This window comes from Neolamprologus brichardi, chromosome 5, assembly GCF_056152115.1.
Source record: "Neolamprologus brichardi isolate AB-2024 chromosome 5, ASM5615211v1, whole genome shotgun sequence".
Classification (NCBI taxonomy): Eukaryota; Metazoa; Chordata; class Actinopteri; order Cichliformes; family Cichlidae; genus Neolamprologus; species Neolamprologus brichardi.
This window is the reverse complement of record NC_142108.1, coordinates 15611130-15636148: the sequence shown is the minus strand read 5'-3', so window position 1 is coordinate 15636148 and position 25019 is coordinate 15611130. Positions and strand designations below refer to the sequence as shown.

At 38.9% G+C, this 25019-nt stretch overlaps 1 protein-coding gene across 4 annotated transcripts in view; it reads left to right on the top strand.

Annotated features, from left to right (window-relative positions):
- The window catches only part of LOC102778475 (AMP deaminase 2-like), a 34607-nt gene that overhangs the window by 5722 nt on the left and 3866 nt on the right, over window positions 1-25019 (top strand). For 3 of the 4 annotated variants that reach the window (XM_087840755.1, XM_087840754.1, XM_087840753.1), the window contains 16 exons: window positions 14544-14674; window positions 14919-15049; window positions 15633-15701; window positions 19206-19317; window positions 19619-19805; window positions 21572-21713; window positions 21806-21895; window positions 21990-22119; window positions 22262-22456; window positions 22583-22714; window positions 22808-22971; window positions 23213-23339; window positions 23433-23596; window positions 23721-23841; window positions 24558-24731; window positions 24831-24941. In XM_087840755.1, coding sequence (XP_087696881.1) covers window positions 14544-14674; window positions 14919-15049; window positions 15633-15701; window positions 19206-19317; window positions 19619-19805; window positions 21572-21713; window positions 21806-21895; window positions 21990-22119; window positions 22262-22456; window positions 22583-22714; window positions 22808-22971; window positions 23213-23339; window positions 23433-23596; window positions 23721-23841; window positions 24558-24731; window positions 24831-24941 — 2180 coding nt within the window. Of the gene's footprint in view, window positions 1-7328; window positions 7814-14543; window positions 14675-14918; window positions 15050-15632; window positions 15702-19205; window positions 19318-19618; window positions 19806-21571; window positions 21714-21805; window positions 21896-21989; window positions 22120-22261; window positions 22457-22582; window positions 22715-22807; window positions 22972-23212; window positions 23340-23432; window positions 23597-23720; window positions 23842-24557; window positions 24732-24830; window positions 24942-25019 lie in introns of those variants that run through there. The other variant, XM_087840756.1, reaches the window with a different exon arrangement.

The following is a 25019-nucleotide window of genomic DNA, read 5'->3' as shown; positions in this document are numbered from 1 at the left end:
CATGTATGATGGTTTGTCAGCTCAGCATTTCAGAAGTGTGGGGATCGCTGTCTTGTTACCTGGATTTAACATTAGTTTTGTGCCATCTATATAATACTGGATAATGTATTTCTAGTACCCATTTATGTCAGTTCTTTTAATTATTCTAAAAGATATGTTTGTTTGTTTGTTTGTTTATAAATTGCACTGTACCCTCGAACCCCCCCCCCCCCAAAAAAAAATAAATAAAAAAAAATACTGTATCGGTTATTAATGGGTGGCCACTGGCCTGTAGGCACCACATTAATCTGTATCTTTTATACTCTCTACACATCCTGCTGCATGCTGCAGTTGGATGGTTACCGTATTTCCTCCAAGACTCTGGCTGTCTCCTGTTCTGGTTCATTATTAAGCAGATATACTGCTTGTGTCACGGGATGTCTCTTGTGCATCTGTCTTCAATTTATGTGTATTCTTACCCCAGGTCACGTGAGCTCTGTGCCGTTACCCCTGAGGGGATTTGCTGTAGTCCTTACTGAATCATTATCATATCTACTCGTCTCCCTGTGGACTTTAACCCAGCTGACTGAAAAGCACCGTGCCTGTTCACCTCTTCTCACTCCCACGCTCTGGCCCTGCAGTAGACAGAAACACATGACAAGCAAATACTGGGAGAAAACCAGAAAGTTGGGTTTTTTCAGCACAGTTGTGTTTTGATCTCCTACTGAAAAGGTGTCAATGTAACATGTTTTTCACTGTCACTCCTACAATGAATACGCTGAATAGCTTCAATTTAAGGTGAATTTGTTTAGAAAAAAACATATTATTTTTATTCCGTTTTTGCTCTACACTTTAATACTCAATATTAAAAATGTTTCTTTGCTTTTCTTTCTAACCACTAGAGGGAGGCTTAGGAAAATACAAGGCAGCCCATCGGTTTGAAACAAGCAGCTGTTTGCTAGGGTCTCCAGTCTGTGGCTGTGCTCCCTCAGACATGACTGAGGACCACTTTGTTCTGTGTTTGGTGGAAAATTCCAGGGCTTTCTTTTGCTATGAATAGCTCAGCTGCTTCCCATGTTAGAAAGAGAGTGTCTCAGTCCTGGAAAAGGGATTTTGGAGAGGTAGGAAGTGAGGCCTTGAAAACTATCACACCAACAGGTGGGCCTGTTGTTACCAGATAGCGAGTGATATCATAATATCTGTCCAGGCAACCCACCCCACTCCACTCACACAGACACACACACCCAACCCCGTTCAGCTATCTTAGTGAGGACCTTCATTGACATAATGGTTTCCCTAGCCCCTTACCCTAACCATTAAAAATGAATGCCTCACCCTAACCCTTACCCTAAACCTAACCATAACCTAATTGTAACCCTGACACTAAAACCACATTTTGAACCTCAAAAAGGCCTTCAAACTTGTGAGGACCGGTGAGTGTGTCCTCACAAGTGACTCTTGATTCTCACAAGTTTAGCAGAATGCAGATTTTGGTCCTCACAAAGATAGCTAGACAGGAACACACACACACACACTCACATAGAAACACACAGAAGATTGGCTTGTTTCCACTCTACCATTTCTCACTCGGGTGCTCTGTTGGCTGACAGGCTGTACAGATGGTTATGATGGGTTGTATTTCAGTGCTTAAGTACAGTTAAGCATGCTACTTTGGTCTGTCTCTGCTCCTGTCGTGGCTTCCAATGAAGATCCATTTTCATTTAATCCACCTCATTCGATCACACATGAAGCAGCATCAGCTGATGTTTCAGTCCTTCACTGACTTCTTATTGTGTTTTGACCTCAGTGACTCATTGAATCTCTCACCCACCCCCTCCTGTTCATTTAATGATTCTCCAGATCATATTCTAAACTTTAATTAGGAATATACTCTCACACAGGCAACTCCACACTGATGTTTCTCACATTCCAGTTCATTGGTCATCTCACACATAGAAAAGTCATTTGTTCAGTCTGACAGCTGGCCAGTTTTCCACAATTTTGATATCTTCATGTTAAACTATTCATCTTTAGTTGATGTCAGAACATATAATAGGAACTTTTTCCTTTTGTTGTTATATTCTTATCACACCGCAACTCTTTCTTGCTTTGAAAAAATTGATTCCGCTATACAGCCTGAGTCAGGTTAGTCGCAGTTGTTTTAGTTTGCAACCATTAGTTGATACAGTAATGAAATATTAGTCATTAAAGCAAACAGTGCACAGTTGTCCAGAGTTTAATCTTTAATAAAACTGCTTTGCACACAACATTCTCAGAAATGATTTAAGCAGTCTGACATGACAAGAAAACAGTGTAAAACATTCACAGCAGATAAATGGTGGCGCCCACCTGTCTAACAGAACCCAAAGGATGGTCACATTCTTTTTAATCCCCAAAGATATACTTGAACTTTTGTCTATCCTACTACCAAAATATACTGAGACATTTTGTCTAACATACTATAAGAATATACTGCGAAGGGGGTCATGTTCTTTAACCTAAAAATATAAGGAAAACTAAGTTACATAGAATAATGATCTCACAATTTATAACATCCTTTTGTGGAAGCTCTGCCAGCAGCACAAGACACTAAATCACAGCTAGAATTGCGAGTTTTCAACAGTGCGCAATTCATTCACTCCAAAGCAAAGAGAGCAGTCAATGTGCATGGAAACTGATCAAAAGCTTTCTTGCTTAGCCATGGCAGGGAAGCAGTAGTCCCTTTATTGTCTCTGGCTTTGATACTTCACACAGTTTTTGTCTCAGGGTTGGAATCCTGAGCTCTTGATGTCCGAGCAGCGCTAACTGCAGAGGGTTATATGTTGACACTATCAAATGACACAGTGTTCCTTTTAGATATTCCGATGTGGTGAGAGGTGCACTGACAGCGGTGACAACAACAACTGTGGTCTGGATAATCACAGAGGGTCAAAATGAATGATGTGAATACGTGTGCCTTTTTTGGTGTGTGACTATTAGTGTTTACATGTGCTGCTGTGGGTATGCAACATGTTTTGTGCACAGTTTGGTGTCTCGGGCTCCAGAGAGAACTTATTGTTTTGAGAAGATTCCTGATGGGATACAAAAACAGCAGCGCAAATGCTGGGAAGCAGTTTTATTTGCATGTTCACTCTCTTTCATTCACACGGGAGTGCTTGTGCAATTATGTCAGCTCTCTTTTTCTTCAGGGAGAAAGGGAGTGAAAAATAATGCACAGCGACACCCCTGTGCTGTTAATTAGTCTCCAGGGAAAGAGATTTGCAGAACACAACAGATGATGTAACTGCAGAAAAACTCAAGCTGGGGCTGAAAAAGAAAACATACCTCAGTGCTTGTGAGAAATGTGACTTAACAAAAACCACTGGACATATAGTATGTCTGAATTTAATTCACACAAGGCTGTAGGTGGTTTCAGCCAGCAAGCCTCGTAAATGATTCTGTTGTAATAACACAATCAGTGGCAGAACACATTGCCATTTGTTGTTTACAATGGATGTCCTTCTTGTTTTTAAGCTCAGAACAGAAAGTCAAAGGAAATATTCCACAAGCAAAAGGCCCGAAGGTCAAATAAATCAGGACTGGTCAACTTACTCTCATAACATTTATAACTTCCTCAGTCAGCTTATTGATAGGTTCATGAAGATGAGATATCACCTATTTGTACAAGAAATTTAACCGTCAAGTCTCCAAACAGTTGGAGTGTTTTCATTCAAGCATCTAAATAAATCTCATATACTTTTGCCGTATTAAATTTGCAATATTAAACTCCATCAGCCGTGTTGCTTAATATCATCCTATTAGGTTATCATAGACAGGTAGACAAAATAAAATAATAAAGAAATATAAATAGTAAGACTGAGAATGTGCAAAAGACTATACAAGCAAGTAGTAATGGCAGTTGAGTTGAATAATTCTGAAGGAGAATCAGCTTGATTTAATTAAAAGTTTTTGAAGACTTCTATAAGAGGCTCCTCATCTGTGCTTCAGGTTGCATTATATAACAAACACAAATTTCAAATTCAAATTTTATTCGTCACACACACACAACCATGCACAGTATGACATGAGGTGAAATTATTATTGCTGTGCAATGCCCAACCATTAAATGACAGTAAGAATTGACAGTAATATTTACAGATTACTACAAAAATTTACAGATTTTAACTTAGAAATTTACAGTAAAAATGTTCAAAATAGTTTACATAAGAAATTATTAATAAAAAGAAATTTATAAATTATACGAAGTGTGCAAAAAAGAAAAACCAGAGTGCATGTGGAGATGTGATGTGTGTGGGAGAGTTCAGTCCTACACCTGGTTCAGAGCCCGAATAGCCTGGGGGAAGAAGCTCCTCTTCATTCTCTCTGTTTTGGCCTTAAGGAAACGGAAGCGCTTCCCAGACCTCAACAGTGAGAAGAGTCCATTGTTGGGATGGGAGAGGTCCATCATAATCTTCCTGGCTTTAGTCCTGCACCGCTTGGTGCAGATGGACAGCAGGTCAGGAAGCTCTGATCGAATGATGCGTTCGGCTGAGCGCACAACTCTTTGCAGATCTTGTCTGTCCTGCTTGGTGCTGTTCACATACCAGGTGCAGATGTTTCCTGTCAGGACGCTCTCGATGGTGCAGGAGTAAAAGTTCTTAAGCTCCCTCTGTGGCAGATGGAAGTCACTAAGTCTTCTGAGGAATAAGAGACGCTGGCGGGCTTTAATGTAGCAGGACCATGACAGGTCCTGAGTGATGTGGACACCCAGGCATCGGAAACTGTCCACTCTCTCCACTGGCATGCCATTGATGATCAGGGACTCATAATTCCTCACCTGCTTTGTTGTGAAGTCTACGATCAGCTCCTTAGTCTTGCTGACTAGGAGGAGGTTGTTCTCCTGGCACCAGGTTTCCAGGTTCCTAATCTCCTCCAGGTAGGCCGTCTTGATGTTGTCAGACATCAGGCCCACAACAACAGTGTCGTCAGCAAACTTGACAATGGAGGTGGTGTCTGATGTGGCTACACAGTCATAAGTGTACAGTGATTACAGCAGGGGGCTTAAAACACAGCCCTGAGGCACTCCAGTGCTGAGTGACATGGAGGGGGAGACTTGTTTTCCCACTGATTGGGGTCTGTCTGTGAGGAAGTTGAGGATCCACTGACACAGTGATGAGCTGAGTCCTAGATCCTTCAACTTGGTGAAAAATTTAGAGGGAATTATTGTGTTGAATGCTGAACTGTAGTCCACGAACAGCATCCTAACATAATTCCTTCTGCCAGTGTCCAGGTGACTCAGGGATGTTTGGAGCAGGTGAGCTATGGCATCGTCTGTGGAACGATTAGTCCGGTATGCAAACTGAAGTGGGTTGATGGTGGCAGGAAGTGAAGAAGTAATGTGATCTCTCATCAGTCTTTCAAAACACTTCATCACAATTTATAACATATTAAATGATTGTTACACAGGAAGGTGTAGTGGGGGAAAACAGAACATATCACTCAAAACAAAGAAGATTAACTTTTACAGAATCACAATGATCGCATTATCAATTATTTGTCAGTAATGAAAGCAAACATTTGTTTGTTATTTCATTTGTTTACATTTATTTGAATAAATTCAATTAATGTTCTACACTTTCTACATCCTTTACAAGAGCTGCATTTGAGGCGGGCTTCCTCTTTACCTGCAAAACAAGATGGCTGCCACAGAGGTTTGACCTGAGTGACTTAAACTAAATTTTTTTTCCTGTATATTGGTCCACAAAGGAGTATTTAACACTCATTTTACAACATTTAAGAAGCACTATAGAGGAGATGAACTTAGTGATTCCTAACAGTGATTGATTGTTTGTGTGTCCCGCTCCCATTCAAAGCCCACAGTGACTAACATAGTCACATGACAATACCATTAACACTACTACTGCTGTTATTAATAGCAAACCCGTGGGTGGGAGATAAACATATATACACATGCTACGATCATTGGAATATGATGCTATGGGTATATTGTAATCTGAAATTCTATTCAGTGCTCAATTGAACTGTCAAATGCACCAAAATGATGTATGATGATGAATATAATGAGGGATATGTATAAAATATTTTAAATATGTCATATAGATGTTGACACTCACGGTACCCTGGGAAATGTTTATGTTTCTATTTAAGTTTCCTCAAGACTGTTCCACATGCCTAGGAGAAGATAGGGAACATAAACACACGCGCTCCGATCAATATAGCATGACTGCTGACGTTTTAATATTGTTATTGTTAGCTCATCGGCTTTAACAAGAGTACTGGGATAAATTACGGTCAGTGTTTCTTATTCTTGTTATTCTTATCGTTAGCCTAACTGAAATGCTTTATGTTAGATATATTGGGTACAGTACCTTCTATAAATCTTGCTAAAGCAAAAGTCTTTATTTCAAAAACATACTGTATCTGTTAGCATCAAATCAGGATTCTTTAATTGGATCTTATTAAAAATATCATAAAATTCAACCTCGACAACACCAAAATAAAAATAAAATTAAAAAATCACCGTTATGCCTATCTCAGATCCAAGCAGTGGAATACCATTTCCACCTGAACAGTATTCACTGAGCTCTCTTTGAGGACTTTTGCATTCTTTGTATATTTAACTTTAAACTTGGCTTTGTATGGTATTCATCTATAAAGTAAAAACATTTTCTAAACGTATTAGTTTTCTCTTGCCATTGCCCCTTGAAGGTTATTCTTGTGCAGGGAAAATGGATAATGAAAACATTTCAGTGATTTCTTTCATCCAAGGATTATTTTCATTAATTCCAGTTACCGGTAATTGTTCAGTCTTTTGACTGGCAGTCAAACAACAGATCACTCTTTACAAGAACCACACCCACCTCATATCCCTTTGAACATCTCACTTAGCCATAAAATTTACTGCCACAAAAAACAAACATCTTGCTGTTTTTTCAGGGACATGCTGGAGACCACAAACCTGCAGTATAAAAATTAACATTATCCTGCTGAAGACTGTGTGTTCTCATCTATAAAGTAGTTGGATACACAAAAGGATAAATTACACTTGCAGTCAAATAACATTTTAATCACAAAGACAAGACTGAACTTCCAAAACCACTCTTTAAAAGTTGTCCAGCTCTGAAGGACAAAATAAATCAGAAATTGGAAAGAAGCAGTGAATGAGCATCAGAAAAGAAGTTTGTATGTACAGAAATAATACATTTCCATTTATTAGATTTTCTTAATACTGGTATTCATAACATCATTTACAGTCATGACATGACTGAAGCTGTGTGTTCATGAATGAGAGGTGGGAAGGGAAGTAAAGTAGGAGTGGCTTTTTATCCAGGGCCGCCTCCATTTTATAGCACAATGCATGAAGCATGAAGTGGTTAACGCTTGTCCTTCCCCCTTTTTTTTGCCACGTGGTATGATCCAACCCAGTATTTAAATCCGGGGGCTTGAAGGCTCTGCTGTTCATGCACAGTAAACCGGTGTAGTACAGGAAGCCGCTGAGAGAGAGGCAGAGACAAAATCGGGGAAAAGAGGAGAAGAAAGAAAAAAGAGAACTGCTTCTGCAGCACACTGAAGGTGGCAGCAGTTACAGCAGGAGCAGGAAAGGAGAGACAAAAGGAGGAGAACTGGGTGATGTCGTCTTAGAGCAGCTTGGCTTCTGGAGAGAGCGTTCTTTTCTCTGTTTGCTGTCATTCTCTCTCTTCCACTGTACCAGCGGGGGAGGGTACATCGGCCGTCCCAGGCCTAGTTACATGTCCCAGCATCCCACCACAGCTCAGACAAGGCCACTGCGACCGTAACGGAGACTGTGAGAACAGGACAAGACAGGGAGCTAGAGGTACTGTAATCTATGGCATTTAAATACAAAACAGTACCTTAGCATGTAAAGCCTGTAAACATGAATAGTGTGTTAAAAGAAGTTTCATCAGTTCTTATTAAGCATGATACTTATCGCTCCCAAAATACCTCACAAACGAGCTCATCGTGACAGATGAGGTGCAAGTAAACAACAGTTGTTGTGTATTGGAATAAGTTGACAGCATAAGGCTGACATTGAGGGAAAATGTGTACATGAGTGTGAGATAAGTGTGAGGTAAGGAGCATAAACAAACTGGTGTGTTGCTTATGGTGATCTTTGCAAGGCTTAATAATCTTCACAGTTTTTTGTTTTTTTGTTTTTAACAGGCAGTGGTCGAATATTTGGGGCATCTAGTCTTTGCTGCTGTCTGCTACAGCTAACTATAGTGCAGTACCGTTACCTGGTTGATTAATTGGGAAAATTATTCAATGTGAGTTGATTAAAAACAAAACGCATACAGTTCATAGCAACCATTCTCTCAAGAGTGCGCAGTGAAGTAAAGAGATGATTTGCAGCAGCGTGTCGGTTGCTGAACAGGTGCCACTGTAGCTAGAAGAAAACAAACATCCTTTTCAGATTTGCCCCTTCATTAACACTGAAACCCTCAGGCGGTTAGTGTCAGCAGATACTTGCTTAAAAACCCACCTGAGCATGTTTACCATCCCGATGTTTGTAAGGGCAGTGCTTTAGTGAGAACAGCTGGTATCTGTTTTCTTTATTTTTGTATGCGAAGGGGATTATTAGATATGTTTCCATCTTCTGTTAGAGGCTGTTTATGTTATACACAGCAAGGGAAAGCACTGAGAATGATCCTGTTAGTTTCTATGTGTGAATTGACACATGTATCTCTGTAGCAAACCTTCATTAAGTATTATTATGTTAAAAAAAAAAGGGTCCTTCAGAAAGCTTTTTTGCAGGCAGTAGTTAGCTGGAAAATTTCATCATCTGTGTTTGTTTCCTTCTGCAGGCTGAGTACTGAAACTACATTTTGGAGATTAAGGTCCAAAGTAGAGATTTATTCTCATCTGTAGTTGCTAAGGAACATATGAAGCCTGTGTCATTACTTTCCCTCTCAGTGTAATCTCTAAAGCAAAGTAAAGGTTTCTAAACAGCGGAGCTACAGATGCAGTAATCCAGGCTGGTGCCCTTGTCTTTGCATCGGACATTGAATTGAGCTCAACTGACATAGGATTTGTATGCCTGATCCCATTATTTGGCAATTTAAAACTACAATTCAGACACTCCAATATTTTGACAATTTTTGTTTCTTTTAGACACATGAGATATAAACCGATTTCCCGATCATTCCATATGTTTAGTTATTTATTTACTTGTTTATGCTCTGCCTGACTCTGCGTGAATCAGCTGGTTGTCGTGTTTGTGGCATTCCAAGCATGTTTCCACCAGGGAAATTGCAGAGTAGAAATACACAGCATAATGACAACCTTTATTTAGTTAATTTATATACATACTTATCTTTTGGTTTAAAATTTGCAAGCTGATTGATTTCACATGGCCAGCACGCTCAGCTATTAGTAGGTTAACTGCATAGTCATATTATGTTGTAAATATGCTATCATTACATTAGTGCTCTACAAACATCTGTGAGCCAGTAGAATGCAGTACAGTGCATCAGCTCAGATGAGATGCTGCCTGATGCTGAGATCAGCTAGTCTGAGACTGAGCTGATTTCAGGGCCTGACTCAACTAATTGATGCGCTTAATTTGTAAGAAACATGTTTAGTTTTTGTTGACATTATCAGAAAGTTGATCATTCTACTATATGTGGAGTTTTTAGTACTCAACACAGTACTTTAAATTTCATTTAAAAGTGTTTCTAATGTCTTGTCTATATAACTGTCTTAATGGGGTGACAAATATGCCCAGTAGAGAATTTGAGCATATATTGTTATACTTCTGAGAAAATTATTATTATATTATTATTTTTGTTCAGTCAGCACATTTTTGTTAGTTTTTGCATAGCCAGCATGGATCCCTGCAGAGATGCAGGTCCATATGCCTTCACTGCATTGTTCAGCAGAGGGTCATTTGGCCTCTCAACACCTCTTGCTGCAGAAAAATAGTTATTCTCTGTTATTTGACCATATAAGGTGTATATGTATGCAGCCAAACTCCACCAACAGAGACATGTGCACCAGTTAAACAAAAGAGCAAGAAAATACCAAGAAAAGTGTTTGGCAAGGTTGCTGCAGTTAGTGGTAGACACACTTTCAAATTCATGTCATTATGTCAGGGTGTGTCTGTTTCAAATATAGGTAGGTCAAAAAACAGCATAGAGAGGAGAAACAAACATATTTTGCTAAGTATAATACTTAAAATTCCTCTTTCGCTCAATTGTAGTCACCTTAGTTTCATTCCTAAGAGACTTTGAGACAGTGTGGCAATCTCTAATGCTCGAGATTTTAAAGTTTTTGTATTTTAGAAAAGATTCAAACTCTAAATGAAATAAATGAGATGTGATTGAAATGATCAGTTATCTTTTGGGTACCAGAAATGAAGTTCATTTGAGGGTTTATTTCAGCCTCCTTTGACTAAAGGTGATAACTGCCTCTGTTATGCTGCACTAAAAAAAAAGCAGAGATGCAACATAAAGGGTTTGTTTTTAGTGCAGTCTCATGCAATTGGTAGCTTGATAATCAGTGAACCTGACAGAAATGCCCATAAGTTACAGAGAAGAATGGAATAAATGAAATAAAGTATATGAAATAGTAGCAAAGCATTGTTTATCATTATAGTGACACCTAAAATGAGATTTGGAGATAGATGTGGTATTTTAGCAAATCAAGTACATTTTTAGTTCTGCCGAGTCTCTTATTATATAAACTGATAAAGTTATAAAATTCTAAAACACAAAGATTCAGATTGATGTCTGCCATCACCAGTTCTCAAGTTAAGCACCATCATTTAAACTAGGCCAACTATTTGCAGCTTATAGTTACTCAACCGGAAAACATGATAAGCAGCATTTCAACAAGACATGAAATCTTGATTATGTAGGCTTATTTATATGAAGATATTAATTTAATATTCTTACCTACTGTGAAAAGAGCTGTAACATAGTGAATTTGATACAAAGCAGTCCTGATTCAGAGGCCAGTGAGCTGACTGGGACTTTCCTGCCTTTAATGTGCTGCAGCTGTGGTGGTCTGGGATTTTCAGGGACTTAGTGAGAGCCAATTAATTTCATTATAAACAAACAAAGCTAAGTTAAACTTTTTCATTTAGTGTCATTCACCAAAATGCAATGTGTATATGCTCAGGCTTTAATGAAGATCTTGAGTGCACTTCCCTCCTTATAAAACATTAGCCAAGCCAATGCTATCATGAAGTCTTCTTCCCTCTCTTTGTTGGCATACTGCTGCATATCTTGGCACACTAATGCAACCTGTAAATCAGAGGACTTCAGTGACGTCGTTGGTAGGACTTTGTATTGCCTCTTTGTGCTTGTGCAGATGATAAACAAAACAGGAATTCTTAGGACAGTGAATCAGCTTTGATGTAAGTGAAAAATCTCCTTTAACCACTCAACAAATTTTTCAGTCTAGCCTTAGAGAAGTGGCAGAGCCAGACCTGATGTGTCTGTATCACCAGTAAGTTTATCATATAAAGAAAAGTGAACAAACTGCTAGCTGTAAATTAAAAACTTACAACTGGGACCTGCATTAGCAGCTTGGCCAATTTGCATTATATTTTGCAGATACAGAAATGTATCTAAACCTGAATTGTAATGTTAGATCTGACACTAGGAATTTTGGTTATCCAGTGGGGCTGTTTAAGACGGACTATAATGCGAGGCTTATGAAAAGTTAGATTCTTACAAACTTGCTTTGCTGTGAAAACACACTTTTGTTAAACTGCTACATTTTGCTCTTGCTTTGACATATGTTCATGAATAAACTGTACAGTGCTGTGTTTTGCTTCTTTGGTGTGATCTAGAGCTAGAACTTGGGAGAATGAGGTAGACTCAAAGGACTGCATTGATCCTTTTAGAGTAGGAGCCAGCTCCTCAGATACTAAACGAGCATGTGGGCGGTGTGCAGTCTCAGGTCCCAGGGACATCACAAGGGCTTAGGATGGAGTGCTTTGTCAATATTACCCAGGGTTATGAGGGAAAAAAGCTGAAGATGAAGATGAAAGGGTTAAGCTATTTCACTCTGTAATAGGCAGGAACGCTCACACAGCAAACGACATGTTTGGTCTGGAAGTCAATGCTTGTGTACCAAAGCAAATAAAAAAGGGATGCTTACAAAAATACTGCCAAGAAAAATGAGCATGATTAGATTTTAGGTCCCTCTTTAACATAAGTCTTAAATATTAAAAATGTGTAAAGATTATAGAAACAATGCATGTCTTCATTTTAATAATTGATGGTCTTTCTATTTCTTATTGTTATTTCACTTTTAAAAAAAAAAAAAAAAAAGCCATTAAATGACTTGGTAGGCCTTTGTAAATAAAGTTTTCTTACTAGGCTGTTAGGGATAGGCTGTTTTACTGTGTAGCACATGTTGTGATTTTGGATGTTATTTGTTTTAGTGATTTTATTTTAAATTAGTATTATTAGTAATATCACTGTTGTTAGCTAAGTTAGTGGAAATGTACTTTTTCTGCTTGCTTGTGCTTCAATTTTTCTTTTTTTTTCAAATCATTTTTGGTGTGTTTACTTGCATTGGAAGTCTGTAGAAAGTTTGTACTGCCCATCAGAGTGATGTCACTGAGATAAATAGAGTTGTGATGTACTGGATTAGGAGTCATCTGTTATGGAAAGGCCAGAGGATTACATGGATACTATACTGGGAATGACTGTTTATGTGAGCATCTGTATACTTAAGTCACCTGTTTGTCCATTTTAAAATGAAAAATAAGCCTCGTTTGGCTTGAAACTTTCCGTCCAGTGTAATCTGTGTCACCACCGTAATTCAGTTACATTTGGGTTTTTCCATGAGTCACTTCAAAGTGCAATAATGAAATGTTTCACAATACTAATGTACTGTGCTAAGTTACCCTCTTCTCCTTCCTGACTCCACTGCCTTAGAGGCAGACAGCAGATGGCGGAGACTAATTGTGACAGGGCAGACACGTCACTGATGATGGCAGGAATTATAGAGGAGCATGAACACACCACTCCCAGAGGCCTCACGAGTGGTTGAATGAGATTTTGTGCCTTTTTAACTACGGAAGTTTAAATTGTAGTTTACTTTAACTGAAATTCCTGGCTGCCCCCAGGAAGTACGCAGAATCAGTAGATTTGATTTTCTTCAGTGTATTAGAGTCTAAAAAGGCACGAAATTTCTCATTTTGTACCTCTGTTGTTTTGTTTTAGTGTGAAATAGTGTTGTCATCCATTTCCAACTTGTGTCACTCTCATTGTGTTTGTCGATGTTTTTCACATGAAAGTACAGTGTGTAAAATTAGTCTTTTTTTCTAAGCTGGCCTTTGTTCGACAGCATTGTGCAAGTATTTTCATGCTCTATCACTGATTGCAGACACAACTGCTGCGACCAGATTTTTATAGCTACTCAAAATTACACCCTGTTTAATTATTTTAACCTCTGGGTAAGTGTTGTGTTGTGTTGTGTTTTTTTGTTTTTGCTTACAGCGTTCTTGCAGCTGAAGGAAGGAAGCAAAGTAACGTCTTGAGTAAAAACTGCCCAGTTTTGTGATAACTGCCAGTGTTTGGGTTGACTTGAAATCTGTTACCTGCTACAGTTACTTTTATAATAACACACTCAAGATTTTAGCTGACAGACATGTTTGGAGCTGTTCTTCTTTCTTTCTTTCTTTTTTTTTTTTTTTTAAATCTTTTTGCTCACGGTAGTTCTAAGTGCCACATTAGACTAAGCTGTTATGTCTGAGCTAAATTTATGCTTGTGAGAGTCGTACTTTTCCTCTCTTAGATATCCTCTCAGTCTTTCCTAATCCAACATAGAGTCTTTCCCTTTTTTCTTCATTTGATATTAATCATCACTCTGTCTGTCTCTGTTTTTAGCAGACCGTGAAATGAATAAGAACTTTGTAGAGTGACTTATGTCATTGCTACAGAATTAGCTTTGGCCTGTAAAGTACCCAAATAAGTATGTGAACCTCCACGAGTTTTTGGCAGTAAACACACACCACACGTCCCGTGCACATGATAATTTATGTGGTTATCTAAACTCTGTGAAATTTTAAATACAAATCTAAGTCAGGAAAAACTTGGGACCCTGTGTAAAATGTAAATAAAAACAGAATGCCATAATTTACAAACTGCCGCTTATTGGATAGCTTCTCTTTTTCAGACCATTCTCTATAAACCTTAGAGGTAGCTGTTCAAAAATCCCAGCTCATCAGCAGTTTCTGAAATACTCAAATGTGCTCATCTAGCATCAACAACTAGGCCATGTTTAAAATAACCTTTTTTCCCCACTCTGATGTTCAGTTTAAACTCCAGGGGTTGTCTTAGCCATGTCTACATACCTAAATATACTCAGTTGTCGCCATGTTGACTGATTTGATAACTGCCGTAACGAGCAGTTGAACAGGTTTACTTAAGAAAGTGTACATTTAAATTATTATTGTACTTTGTGTTTAGAAAGTTTAATATTATTTACTGGCTCTGCCTTTATTAAATCCTGGAATGACCCACAAAGTTTAAGTATTTCAGATCACATACCTGTCTCACGCTGTAACACTTTTCTGTGCATTTCTATAGATCTTTGCGGTGCATCTGGGCCCAAACCCCTCAAAACCCAGCGATCCCTTCCAGGGACGCCTGTTTCTCTTGCACACTGCCCAATCGACCTGCGCACATCAATGGAGGAAAAGTACAAAGAGATTGCTGAGGTAAGAACTTAAAATTGGACAGCTATTGTTTCCAGACAAAATAGGGGGGTGGTCTTTTAAAATCTCACACAAACTATGCAAATTGTTTTGACACACCCCAGTCCAGCCTTCACCTTTGGTTTTCATTTGTAGGTAAATATGATGATGTTTTATCAGAGCCTCAGTGGCTTCCATAAATGCATAAATATTGACATGGCTTCCTGTTTTACGACACCATAAATGGTATAATCTGTGCCTCAACTAGGAGCTGTTCACACGCAGCATGACAGAGAGCGAGATGCGGAGTGCTCCGTATGAGTTCCCGGAGGACAGTCCCATCGAACAGCTGGAGGAAAGACGTCATCGCCTGGAGAGGCAGATCAGCCAGGATATTAAGTGAGGAAATGCAAACACACTACACATACAGAGCCCGTTAAACTAGCTCGATATATTATCAGAGACAAACAACTATAGCTTTCCCTTTTCCTCCTGCATTTTACACACAGTCTTGTTTCCACTCAAGCACACATGCTTATCAGCTCCCAACCTGCCCACGTGCAGGCTGACTAACCACAATTTTTGGATAACTGGGATAGCCAGCAGCTAGCATCTTTTCTCGTGGCCTAGTCATACTTTTATAAGGAGGTGGGGTCTGTCTTGATTGCCAGGGTTGACTATCTGCACCACTAAGCTGATCATTGGGTGATTATCTGACTTGCCCTCTGCAAGTTTTTGTTTACCAATCAGAGTTCACTATTACTAACCAATAATAATTGCTTGTGTAGATGACCTTGATCACTTAATACCTAAAAGTCTTTGTGTACAGTATGTATATGTGTGTAAGACACATTGCTTTTTGAATGGGTGTCTATATCTGGTCTCCCTTCCTTTGTGTGCTTAATTTCTTCTCACTACCTCTTGTGCCCATCTGCCCCCCGCCTTGCCCACGCTATCCTGCACTGCTGCATATCACCCCAAGGCTTGAGCCAGAGATCTTGCTCCGTGCCAAACAGGACTTCATGAAAATCGACAGTGCTGCAGACCTAGAGTGAGTGAGCTCTGCCTCAGTGGGGTTTTTTTTATCCTTTGTTTAGTCATTATTAACTGTGGTTGTTATTAGGGCCCAAGCACTGAGAGTGCGAAGGCCCTATTGTATCTGCTCCGTTTCTTCTTCTTATTATTATTATTATTATTCAGGCAAAACAAGGGCCTTTTTGAGGGCCTAAACATGGTCAAAAACTCATGAAATTTTGCACACATGCCAGGTCTGGTGAAAAATTTTGTATTTTAATGGTTTTACATATGAGCACTGGGAAATGGCTCTAGAGCGCCACCTATGCCTTGTTAAATGCAGCCCTACAACCACATCGTTTGAGCTACATGTATGAAATTTGGCACACATGTGTACCATGCCAAGACAAACAAAAAGGTCTGTGGGCCCATTGACGCAAACCCAACAGGAAGTCCGCCATTTGGACGTGAAGGTGACATTTTGGCTCTAATTTTGCCATTTCTATGCCTCGAACTTTTTCGAACTCCTCCTTGGTATTTGGTCGTATTTTATTTATCTCTGTTATCTGTTTTGTTTACCCATACTCTGAGAAACTGAGATGGTTAAAGTAGTAATGTGCAGAAGTCATGAGCCAAACCTTATTTTTTAAAATATTTTTCTTTCAAGGAGCGTGTGTGTGTGTGTGAGTGTGAGTGTGTGTGTGAGAGAGTGCTTTTGTTTTTTTTAATTGGTCTCTATGCTTTCTGAAAGTCTTCCATTGGTGACTTTTTAAAATCATTTTCAGTTCAGTCCTTGTAGCTGGACATGTTTCTTTCTGCTTTTGTTAAGCCATTAAACCCTGACCAGCAGATCAGTTCTTGTGCTTGCTTATTATTCAAGCATAAAAAGCTACCAGTGTTAAGTTTACATATAACAGACAACTTAGCAAAGACCTCATTTTAAGTTGTTTATTGTATATTAAATTCTTTAGGCACTTTGTTACCAGAGGCCTGTCATAAAAACACAAAATTCCTTCCATATTTCTTCAGTTGAAATTCAAGCTAACATAGTTTCTAATATCGATTAAGAGTTATTAACTGAAAACCTAGCATATCTCAGGATGGTGTGCAGGGCGTACTTAAAGGTTGTGGGAAAAATAGACAAGTGGAGGGCAAAAAAGCCTAAAAGCTATGACAGCAGGTGAGGTGGGAGTTAAGAACATTCTTACAGAAAGGAAACAGGGAGATAATAGTGGTATATGCCAATTTATACACACTCCATGGCAGGATATATTATATAGTCATGAATTCCTAATCTGAAGTTTCAACATGAGGAGAAAGAAACAACAATTTCTACAGCCATCTGTAAAACATGGTGGAGGCTCTGTCATAGTTTGGGTTTGATTTTCAGTCAGTGGAGTTGGATCTTATCAAAATTTAATGGAATTATGAACTCAGAAGCTCACTCAGATTTTGACCCAGCATCTGATTGGCAACGGCTTCATTTTTCAGCATATCAGTGCAATCCAGTAAAACCAGACAGTGGAACATTCAGTCATAGATTGGCCTCCCCAGATCCCGGACCTCAACCTTATTGAAGAAATGTGGGAAAATCTTGACAGAGAACAGCCAACATCCAAAGAATAGCTTTGAAAGTCCTTCGAGGAGTCTGGATTTCTGAAGACTACTTTAGGAAATCTTACTTAAGAGAGTTCAAGCTGTGTTAAAGAATAAAGGTGTTCGAACTGTTGACTTTCAAATGACAAATGTTGACTTTCAAGCTTATTATGATTGTATAAACTCTGTTTTTCCCCTTTAAAATGTTTTCATATTTATGGATGCTTTGATAAATCTCTACATCTATTTCCAATTTTCCTAAGAAAATATAAAGACATGAGGGGATTGCTCAAGGTTTTTGCATAGTACTGTACCTGTGGACATTTAATTTTCATCCTTAATATAATATTTATTAATACCTAGCCTATAGTTCTTGCTAACCCAGTGAAAGTACTTTTTTCCAAAACCAGTGGCAGTGATTTTTGCCACGTCGAGATGGACTACGTCTCCCCCCTGCTGGTGACTTAATATGTCTTAGAAATGGTTACTGTGACCTTTTATTTAACTTTTTATTAAAAGAGCTGGGTTTACCAAACATGGTAAATTAGTGTGTAGCAATGATTCAATATCTTATGGAACAAATGTGATAGGAGACAGAAGTAGCGTGAAAGGTAGAGTATTTGAAGGTTTATTTGTGATGTAGGAGAGCTCTCTGTGTGCTGGCTGCTGATTAAAGACAAGAAATCTGATGCTCTCTGCTGCTTTTATTATGGACCTGTACTGTGCAGAAAACCTTGAAACACTGCAAGCTGCTTTTCTTACTGGAACAAAGTCACTGAACTCCCTATAGTGCATCTATGGCACTCGGGCATCTTGTATCCCCTCTTTTTAAAATTTTGGGTTTCTTCAATAATTAAACTTGTACTTCCTGTAAATCCTGACTTGCTCACAGAGTTGTGGTCATTGAGTAGCTTCATGGGTTAACTATTAAGGGTTTTACCCTGACATCTTATTGTTACCCATGCTCAGTCAGTTTGTCTTCGTTTCTATACCTAGGATTTCAATCTCTAGGACTGAAGAGAACAAAATCCTCATCTCATTACTGTAAAATGTTTGCAAACCCGTCTTGTTTTTTCAGTTAATGGATAATCTACCATAAATAAATGTTTTAAATGTATCCAACATGAAAAAAAAGTTTTAAATCAAGTCATCTAAAAGTCTTTCAGACTGACTGGACTGCCCTGTCGTGTGTTTTTTTTTTCTTCCATCTCACCACTTTGTGTGCCGTTGCACTTCCCCTCCTCTGCCCCCTCCTCTATCATTTAAGGTTAATGAAAGACCAAAGTGTGGACACTGTTTGAAGGTTTATTTGTGATGTAGGAGAGCTCTCTGTGTGCTGGCTGCTGATTAAAGACAAGAAATCTGATGCTCTCTGCTGCTTTTATTATGGACCTGTACTGTGCAGAAAACCTTGAAACACTGCAAGCTGCTTTTCTTACTGGAACAAAGTCACTGAACTCCCTATAGTGCATCTATGGCACTCGGGCATCTTGTATCCCCTCTTTTTAAAATTTTGGGTTTCTTCAATAATTAAACTTGTACTTCCTGTAAATCCTGACTTGCTCACAGAGTTGTGGTCATTGAGTAGCTTCATGGGTTAACTATTAAGGGTTTTACCCTGACATCTTATTGTTACCCATGCTCAGTCAGTTTGTCTTCGTTTCTATACCTAGGATTTCAATCTCTAGGACTGAAGAGAACAAAATCCTCATCTCATTACTGTAAAATGTTTGCAAACCCGTCTTGTTTTTTCAGTTAATGGATAATCTACCATAAATAAATGTTTTAAATGTATCCAACATGAAAAAAAAGTTTTAAATCAAGTCATCTAAAAGTCTTTCAGACTGACTGGACTGCCCTGTCGTGTGTTTTTTTTTTTCTTCCATCTTACCACTTTGTGTGCCGTTGCATTTCCCCTCCTCTGCCCCCTCCTCTATCATTTAAGGTTAATGAAAGACCAAAGTGTGGACACTGTTGATGATGCCGTTAAGGAGCGAGAAATGCCGATGGAGAGAGAGTACCAGCGGGTCTCAATATCTGGAGAGGAAAAGTGTGGGGTGAGAATCGTTTGCTGAACGCTACTTACAGGATTTAAAAATAATAAACAATAGTTAGCAAAGTAATTCAGTCCAGTTCATCTCACTTTTACTTATTTGGTGTCAGATCACAACAACAGTTGCCTCAAAGTTTATACACAATAGACAATATTAGAGACCCTAGCAGTCAGTATGAGAGCATAGAGAGTCAGTGACAAATTGCACAAGGTGGTGGCAGTTAAATGTATCAGGAGTGAAAACAAAATACTCAAATCTGTTTCATTTGCATCCTTGCTCACGACTTTTCTATTTATATTTCCAGGTGCCCTTCACTGACCTAGTAGATGCTGCCAAGTGTGTTGTGAAGGCACTATTTATCCGGGAGAAGTACATAAACCGTTCCCTGCAGAACTTTTGTAAGACTACAGCTCATGCCTTGCAGGACCTTGGGATGAAGACTCTGGATCTGGGAATTTATGAAGATGTACCAGAGACCCCTGTAGATGCTGGTAAACATGCAAACATTCAACATAGCTAGGCAGAAAAAAGCAAAAGTTTCATTAGAAAGACGGAGCCAGAAAACATACTTGAACCAGCTGGACTTGACTTCATAAATAGACAAAAAGCAGCTACCTTTGACTTCTTCCTTGAGATTTTCTGGCAAACAGTCAAATAATGAAGAAAATAATTGGCAGAACAATAATGTCAGTAAAATAAATAATCACAAGTTCCCTTGTCACCCTTTACAAATCGAAGTTATTTCCCCTTTACACTGTAAATAATAGTTCTTTCATAATAGTAGCTTTGCAAACTACCAAGATATGGTTATATTTCCCGTACTACAATGACATTTCAGATTTTGTGGAAAATCAGAAGTTTCACAGGTACAAAAGCTAATTTGCTCATTCAGCCTTCAAAAAGACTGACAGACGTCAAACAGTAATTATAGACTAATTATAGATTAGAGAAGTGATTGAATTTCCTGAAGATTTTTTTCTGTATTTTTTCTCTGGTTTGATGGACATTGCCACAGCCCTCAGTTCCCAGAATGGTGGGATGCTGAAAATGAGAATAAAAGCAATGATTTTCACATCCCATAAACCCATATTTTATTCACAATAGAACACAGAAAACAGACATTTGCTATTTCATGAAAAACATTAGCTCATTTTGAATTTGATGGCAGACAACTCAAAAAAGAGCGTCCCAGAGAGGCAGATAAGCAGACTTTTGGTTTAGTGGTTTTTTTGCAGATTAATAGAAGTTAAAAAAAACAAAACAATTGTAGAATAATGTTCCTCAGCGTAAAATTGCGAATTTTAAATACCTTAATCTACAGAACACAATATCATCAACATTCAAAACAGATTTAGAGAATCTGGAAGAATCTCTGCACACAAGGGTAAAGCCAAATACCAATATTTTATCTCTGTGATCTTCAGGCAAAAAAAAGGCATGATGCTGTCGTGGAAAATTACTGAATGGGCTCAAAAACACATCCAGAAATCGTTGTCTGTAAACAGAGTTCACTGTGCGATCCACAAATGCAGGTTAAAGCTCTGTCGTGCAAAGATCAAACCACATGTGAAGATGACGCACACACACAGGTTTTAGAGCAACATACAATCCCATCCAATTGATGTCTTTTTCAGGAAAGGCCTCGCATATTTCAGCATTCCAATACTAAATCATATAGTGCATCTAATTTAACAGCATGGCTTCATATTAGAAGAATCTGGGTGCTCGTCTGTCTGCAGTGCAGACCTTTCACCAGTTGTAACAGCATTTAATTAAAATACAACAAAGCAGACACACGAGTGTTGAGCAGCTTGAATCTTTTATCAGAGAAAAATGGGACCCAAAAGTCTGTTAATGCTACACAGCGATGCTACACATGAAACATGGCCCATTCCAACTTTTTCGAGATGTATTGCGTCTTTGAAATCCAAACTGAACACATTTTTTGTTAAAATGATACATTGTCATAGTTTAAACGTTTGAAATGTTGTCTCTGTTATGTTGTTCAATAAAATGCAAATTTATGAGATTTTTAAATAATTGCAACTGAACTTTTTTTTGGTAAAAACTAGACAAGTGAAAACAGAAACACTCCAGGTGAATTGTGTAACAAAAATGCTTCTTACATCTCAGCATTATTATTGGCATTAAAAAGTATAGTTTCTGTAGCATATATATTTTATACCTATGTGTTTGCTGTAGCATGAAAAAAAAAAGATTGATATCCGTTTCCCGTTTTGTTTTTTGTTTTTTCCAGATGCCCCTGTCCATCCACCTGTTTCTGAAACACACCCTTACGACAATCAGGACCCCAATAACATGCCACCAGACACAGAATATGGTTGCAAGATGGTAGACGGGGTAGTCCATGTCTACACTAAGAAAACCAATATGGACAAGTATGATCTGTTTGCACCTTCATAATGACGTGTTATTTTTTAAGCAACTCTGTCTGTATTAAGTATAACATTATAATCACTCTGCTTTTCAGGAGTGGAGAACTTGACCTGCCATATCCTGACCTTAAAGAGTATATTGCAGACATGAATGTGATGATGGCTCTTATTATCAATGGGCCAGTGTGAGTTTTTCTTTTAACAATATGAGTTGAAGTCTGAGTTGTTTTATGGCTCAGTGCACAGTCTAAATATAACACGTCCATGTCTCCTCTGTAGGAAGTCTTTCTGCTACCGTCGCCTGCAGTACCTAAGCTCTAAATTTCAAATGCACATCCTTCTGAACGAGATGAAGGAGCTGGCAGCTCAGAAGAAAGTTCCTCATAGAGACTTCTACAACATCAGAAAGGCAAGAGTCAACAAGTGACAGTTAAATATAGATACCTACGTTAAAAAAATGCTTAAACAATTTCATCGAGAGCTAATCCCGCTGCATAAATAACTGCTTTTGGTGAAGCTCGAACATTAAACCTGCTCTGACCTGACTCCAGGTGGACACACACATACACGCCTCATCCTGCATGAACCAGAAGCACCTGCTGAGATTCATTAAGAGAGCCATGAAGAAATATCCCGAGGAGATCGTTCACATTGAGCGTGGGCGTGGTCAGACCCTCAAGGAGGTTTTTGAGAGCATGAACCTGACTGCTTTCGATTTGAGTGTAGACACGCTCGACATGCACGCGGTGAGAGAGAGTAACATTTATATTTATATGTGTGTGTGTGTGTGTGTTAAGACACACTGTGTGATACATGTGGTAGAAAAATAATATTTGATATAATATTAAATTTTTTTGTTTTTAACTCATCAGGACCGTAACACATTTCATCGGTTTGACAAGTTCAACGCCAAATACAACCCCATCGGAGAATCCATCCTCAGAGAGATCTTCATCAAGACAGACAACTACATCGAAGGGAAATATTTTGCACATATAATTAAGGTGTGAAGTGATACTTGTACGGTACTGTATGTGTCTTATTTAAATAATCCTTGAAAGTATTCACACCCACTTCTTTTGGCTTTATCTGTCCAGGAGGTAATGTTTGACCTCGAAGAGAGCAAGTACCAGAACTCTGAGCTCCGTCTGTCCATCTACGGCCGCTCTAGAGATGAATGGGACAAGTTGGCTCAGTGGGCTGTCAAGCACAGCGTGTATTCTGATAATGTGCGCTGGCTTGTCCAGGTGCCCCGTTTGTTGTAAGTGTTCCTCCAACAGTTCATCATTAAATGATTGAGAGTACGCAGCAGATTACAAAAAATACACCAAGGACACGAGGAAGTTTCATTAGCATTTAGATCAGGATATTAGGATTTAGATAAGGACCTATACTGTGCTTGGACTGTTAAATCTTTAAAAAGCGAAAAAGCAGAAAGAAAACAAAGCTGAGTTAAAGATTACAGCCTGACACAACTTACTGTCCAATCCCCACCTTTCTAGTGACGTGTACCACACAAAGAAGCAGCTGGCTAATTTCCAGGAGATGCTGGAGAACATCTTCATGCCTCTGTTTGAAGTCACAATCAACCCCCGTAGTCATCCTGAGCTGCATCTCTTCTTGGAGCATGTGAGTGTCTCTTCACGAGGAATTCACCGCATCGGGATCCGTACTTAAAGACACTAAATGATTATGTTGTTGTCCGCTTTCGTGGCTTAATAGGTGGTGGGCTTTGACAGCGTGGACGATGAGTCCAAACCTGAGCACCACATTTTTAATCTCGACAGTCCGCTTCCAGCAAACTGGACAGAAGAAGACAACCCACCCTACTCTTACTACCTCTACTACACCTATGCCAACATGAGTGTGCTCAACCACCTGCGAAGGTATATGGATATATTGATTCTTTTTTTTTTTACATATTTAACATATCTGTTAGTTTAAAGACATGATTCATTAAAATCATAAATGACAAATACCATAAAGCTTTGCTTTTTTAATTTGATTCAGACGGCGAGGTTTCCATACGTTTGTGCTGCGACCTCACTGTGGGGAAGCGGGGCCAATCCACCACCTGGTGTCGGGTTTCATGCTGTCAGAGAACATCTCTCATGGTCTGCTGCTCAGAAAGGTCAGGACACCACGCGGGGGATTGTTTCTGAAAGACAGTTGTGGAATTTTTAGTAGTTTACAAACTTTGGATTTGTAATGCTGACATTGCATCAACACTTCTGACGGGTTAAAAAAACATTAACAGGGCACCAGGGGTCCTTAGCTTGGTGCGTTGTTTTTGTTATATTGGTCTATATTATATTATGTTTTTTAACCATTAGTGGTTAAAAAGTGGCATTTTTTTTCACATTTGCTATAATTGCCATCATAGCAGCTGAAATAGAAGATAAATCATCTGACCTGATACATCACCACCTTCATCATCACCATCATCATAGGGGTGCTATATATAGTGGATGGTGAAAATTTGGAGATTTGTACAGTGAAAGTGCATTGAAGATGTCCTGATGGCCCAGGACCTTACTGAGACACTTATAGTTATGGCCATAGGATTTTGAACACTGACATAGTTGTTTTGGGTTTTTTGTATAATTTTGCTTTGAATGAAATGAGTTAATTTTTCAAAGGAGTTACAGATCTAACCCTATATGCTATAAATTGAAAATGAGAGGCTGTTTTTTTTTTTAGTTTAGTGTGACTGTGTGTGGTGTGCTTTTTGTTTTTTTGTTTCTGCAAGAATAATCAAAGCAAATCTGCCAATCCACTGTAGCTTGCAGCTGTATTTGCTGATTTGTCTCTTTGTCTCTGTTGCTTTTCACCTTTGTCTGACCTCAGGCTCCGGTGCTGCAGTATCTTTATTACCTTGCTCAAGTCGGCATTGCCATGTCACCACTGAGCAACAACAGCCTGTTCCTCAGTTACCACCGCAACCCACTGCCAGAGTATCTGTCCAGAGGCCTCATGGTCTCCCTGTCCACCGATGATCCTCTCCAGTTCCACTTTACCAAGGTTGGTATGAATCCACACATGGCCTCACTTAAAGCACACAGTGTGAAAAGTTATAGAAGGAAATTGTAGAAATCTCCATGTTTGCTTGTTTGGACCCAGGAACCTCTGATGGAGGAGTACAGCATTGCCACTCAAGTGTGGAAACTAAGTTCATGTGACATGTGTGAGCTGGCAAGAAACAGTGTCCTCATGAGTGGATTTTCATACAAGGTAAACTAATTTAAAGCTCTCTTCGTGTATTTGTGTAGCAGGGATCACATGTATATGTATGCACTGCACATATCCACA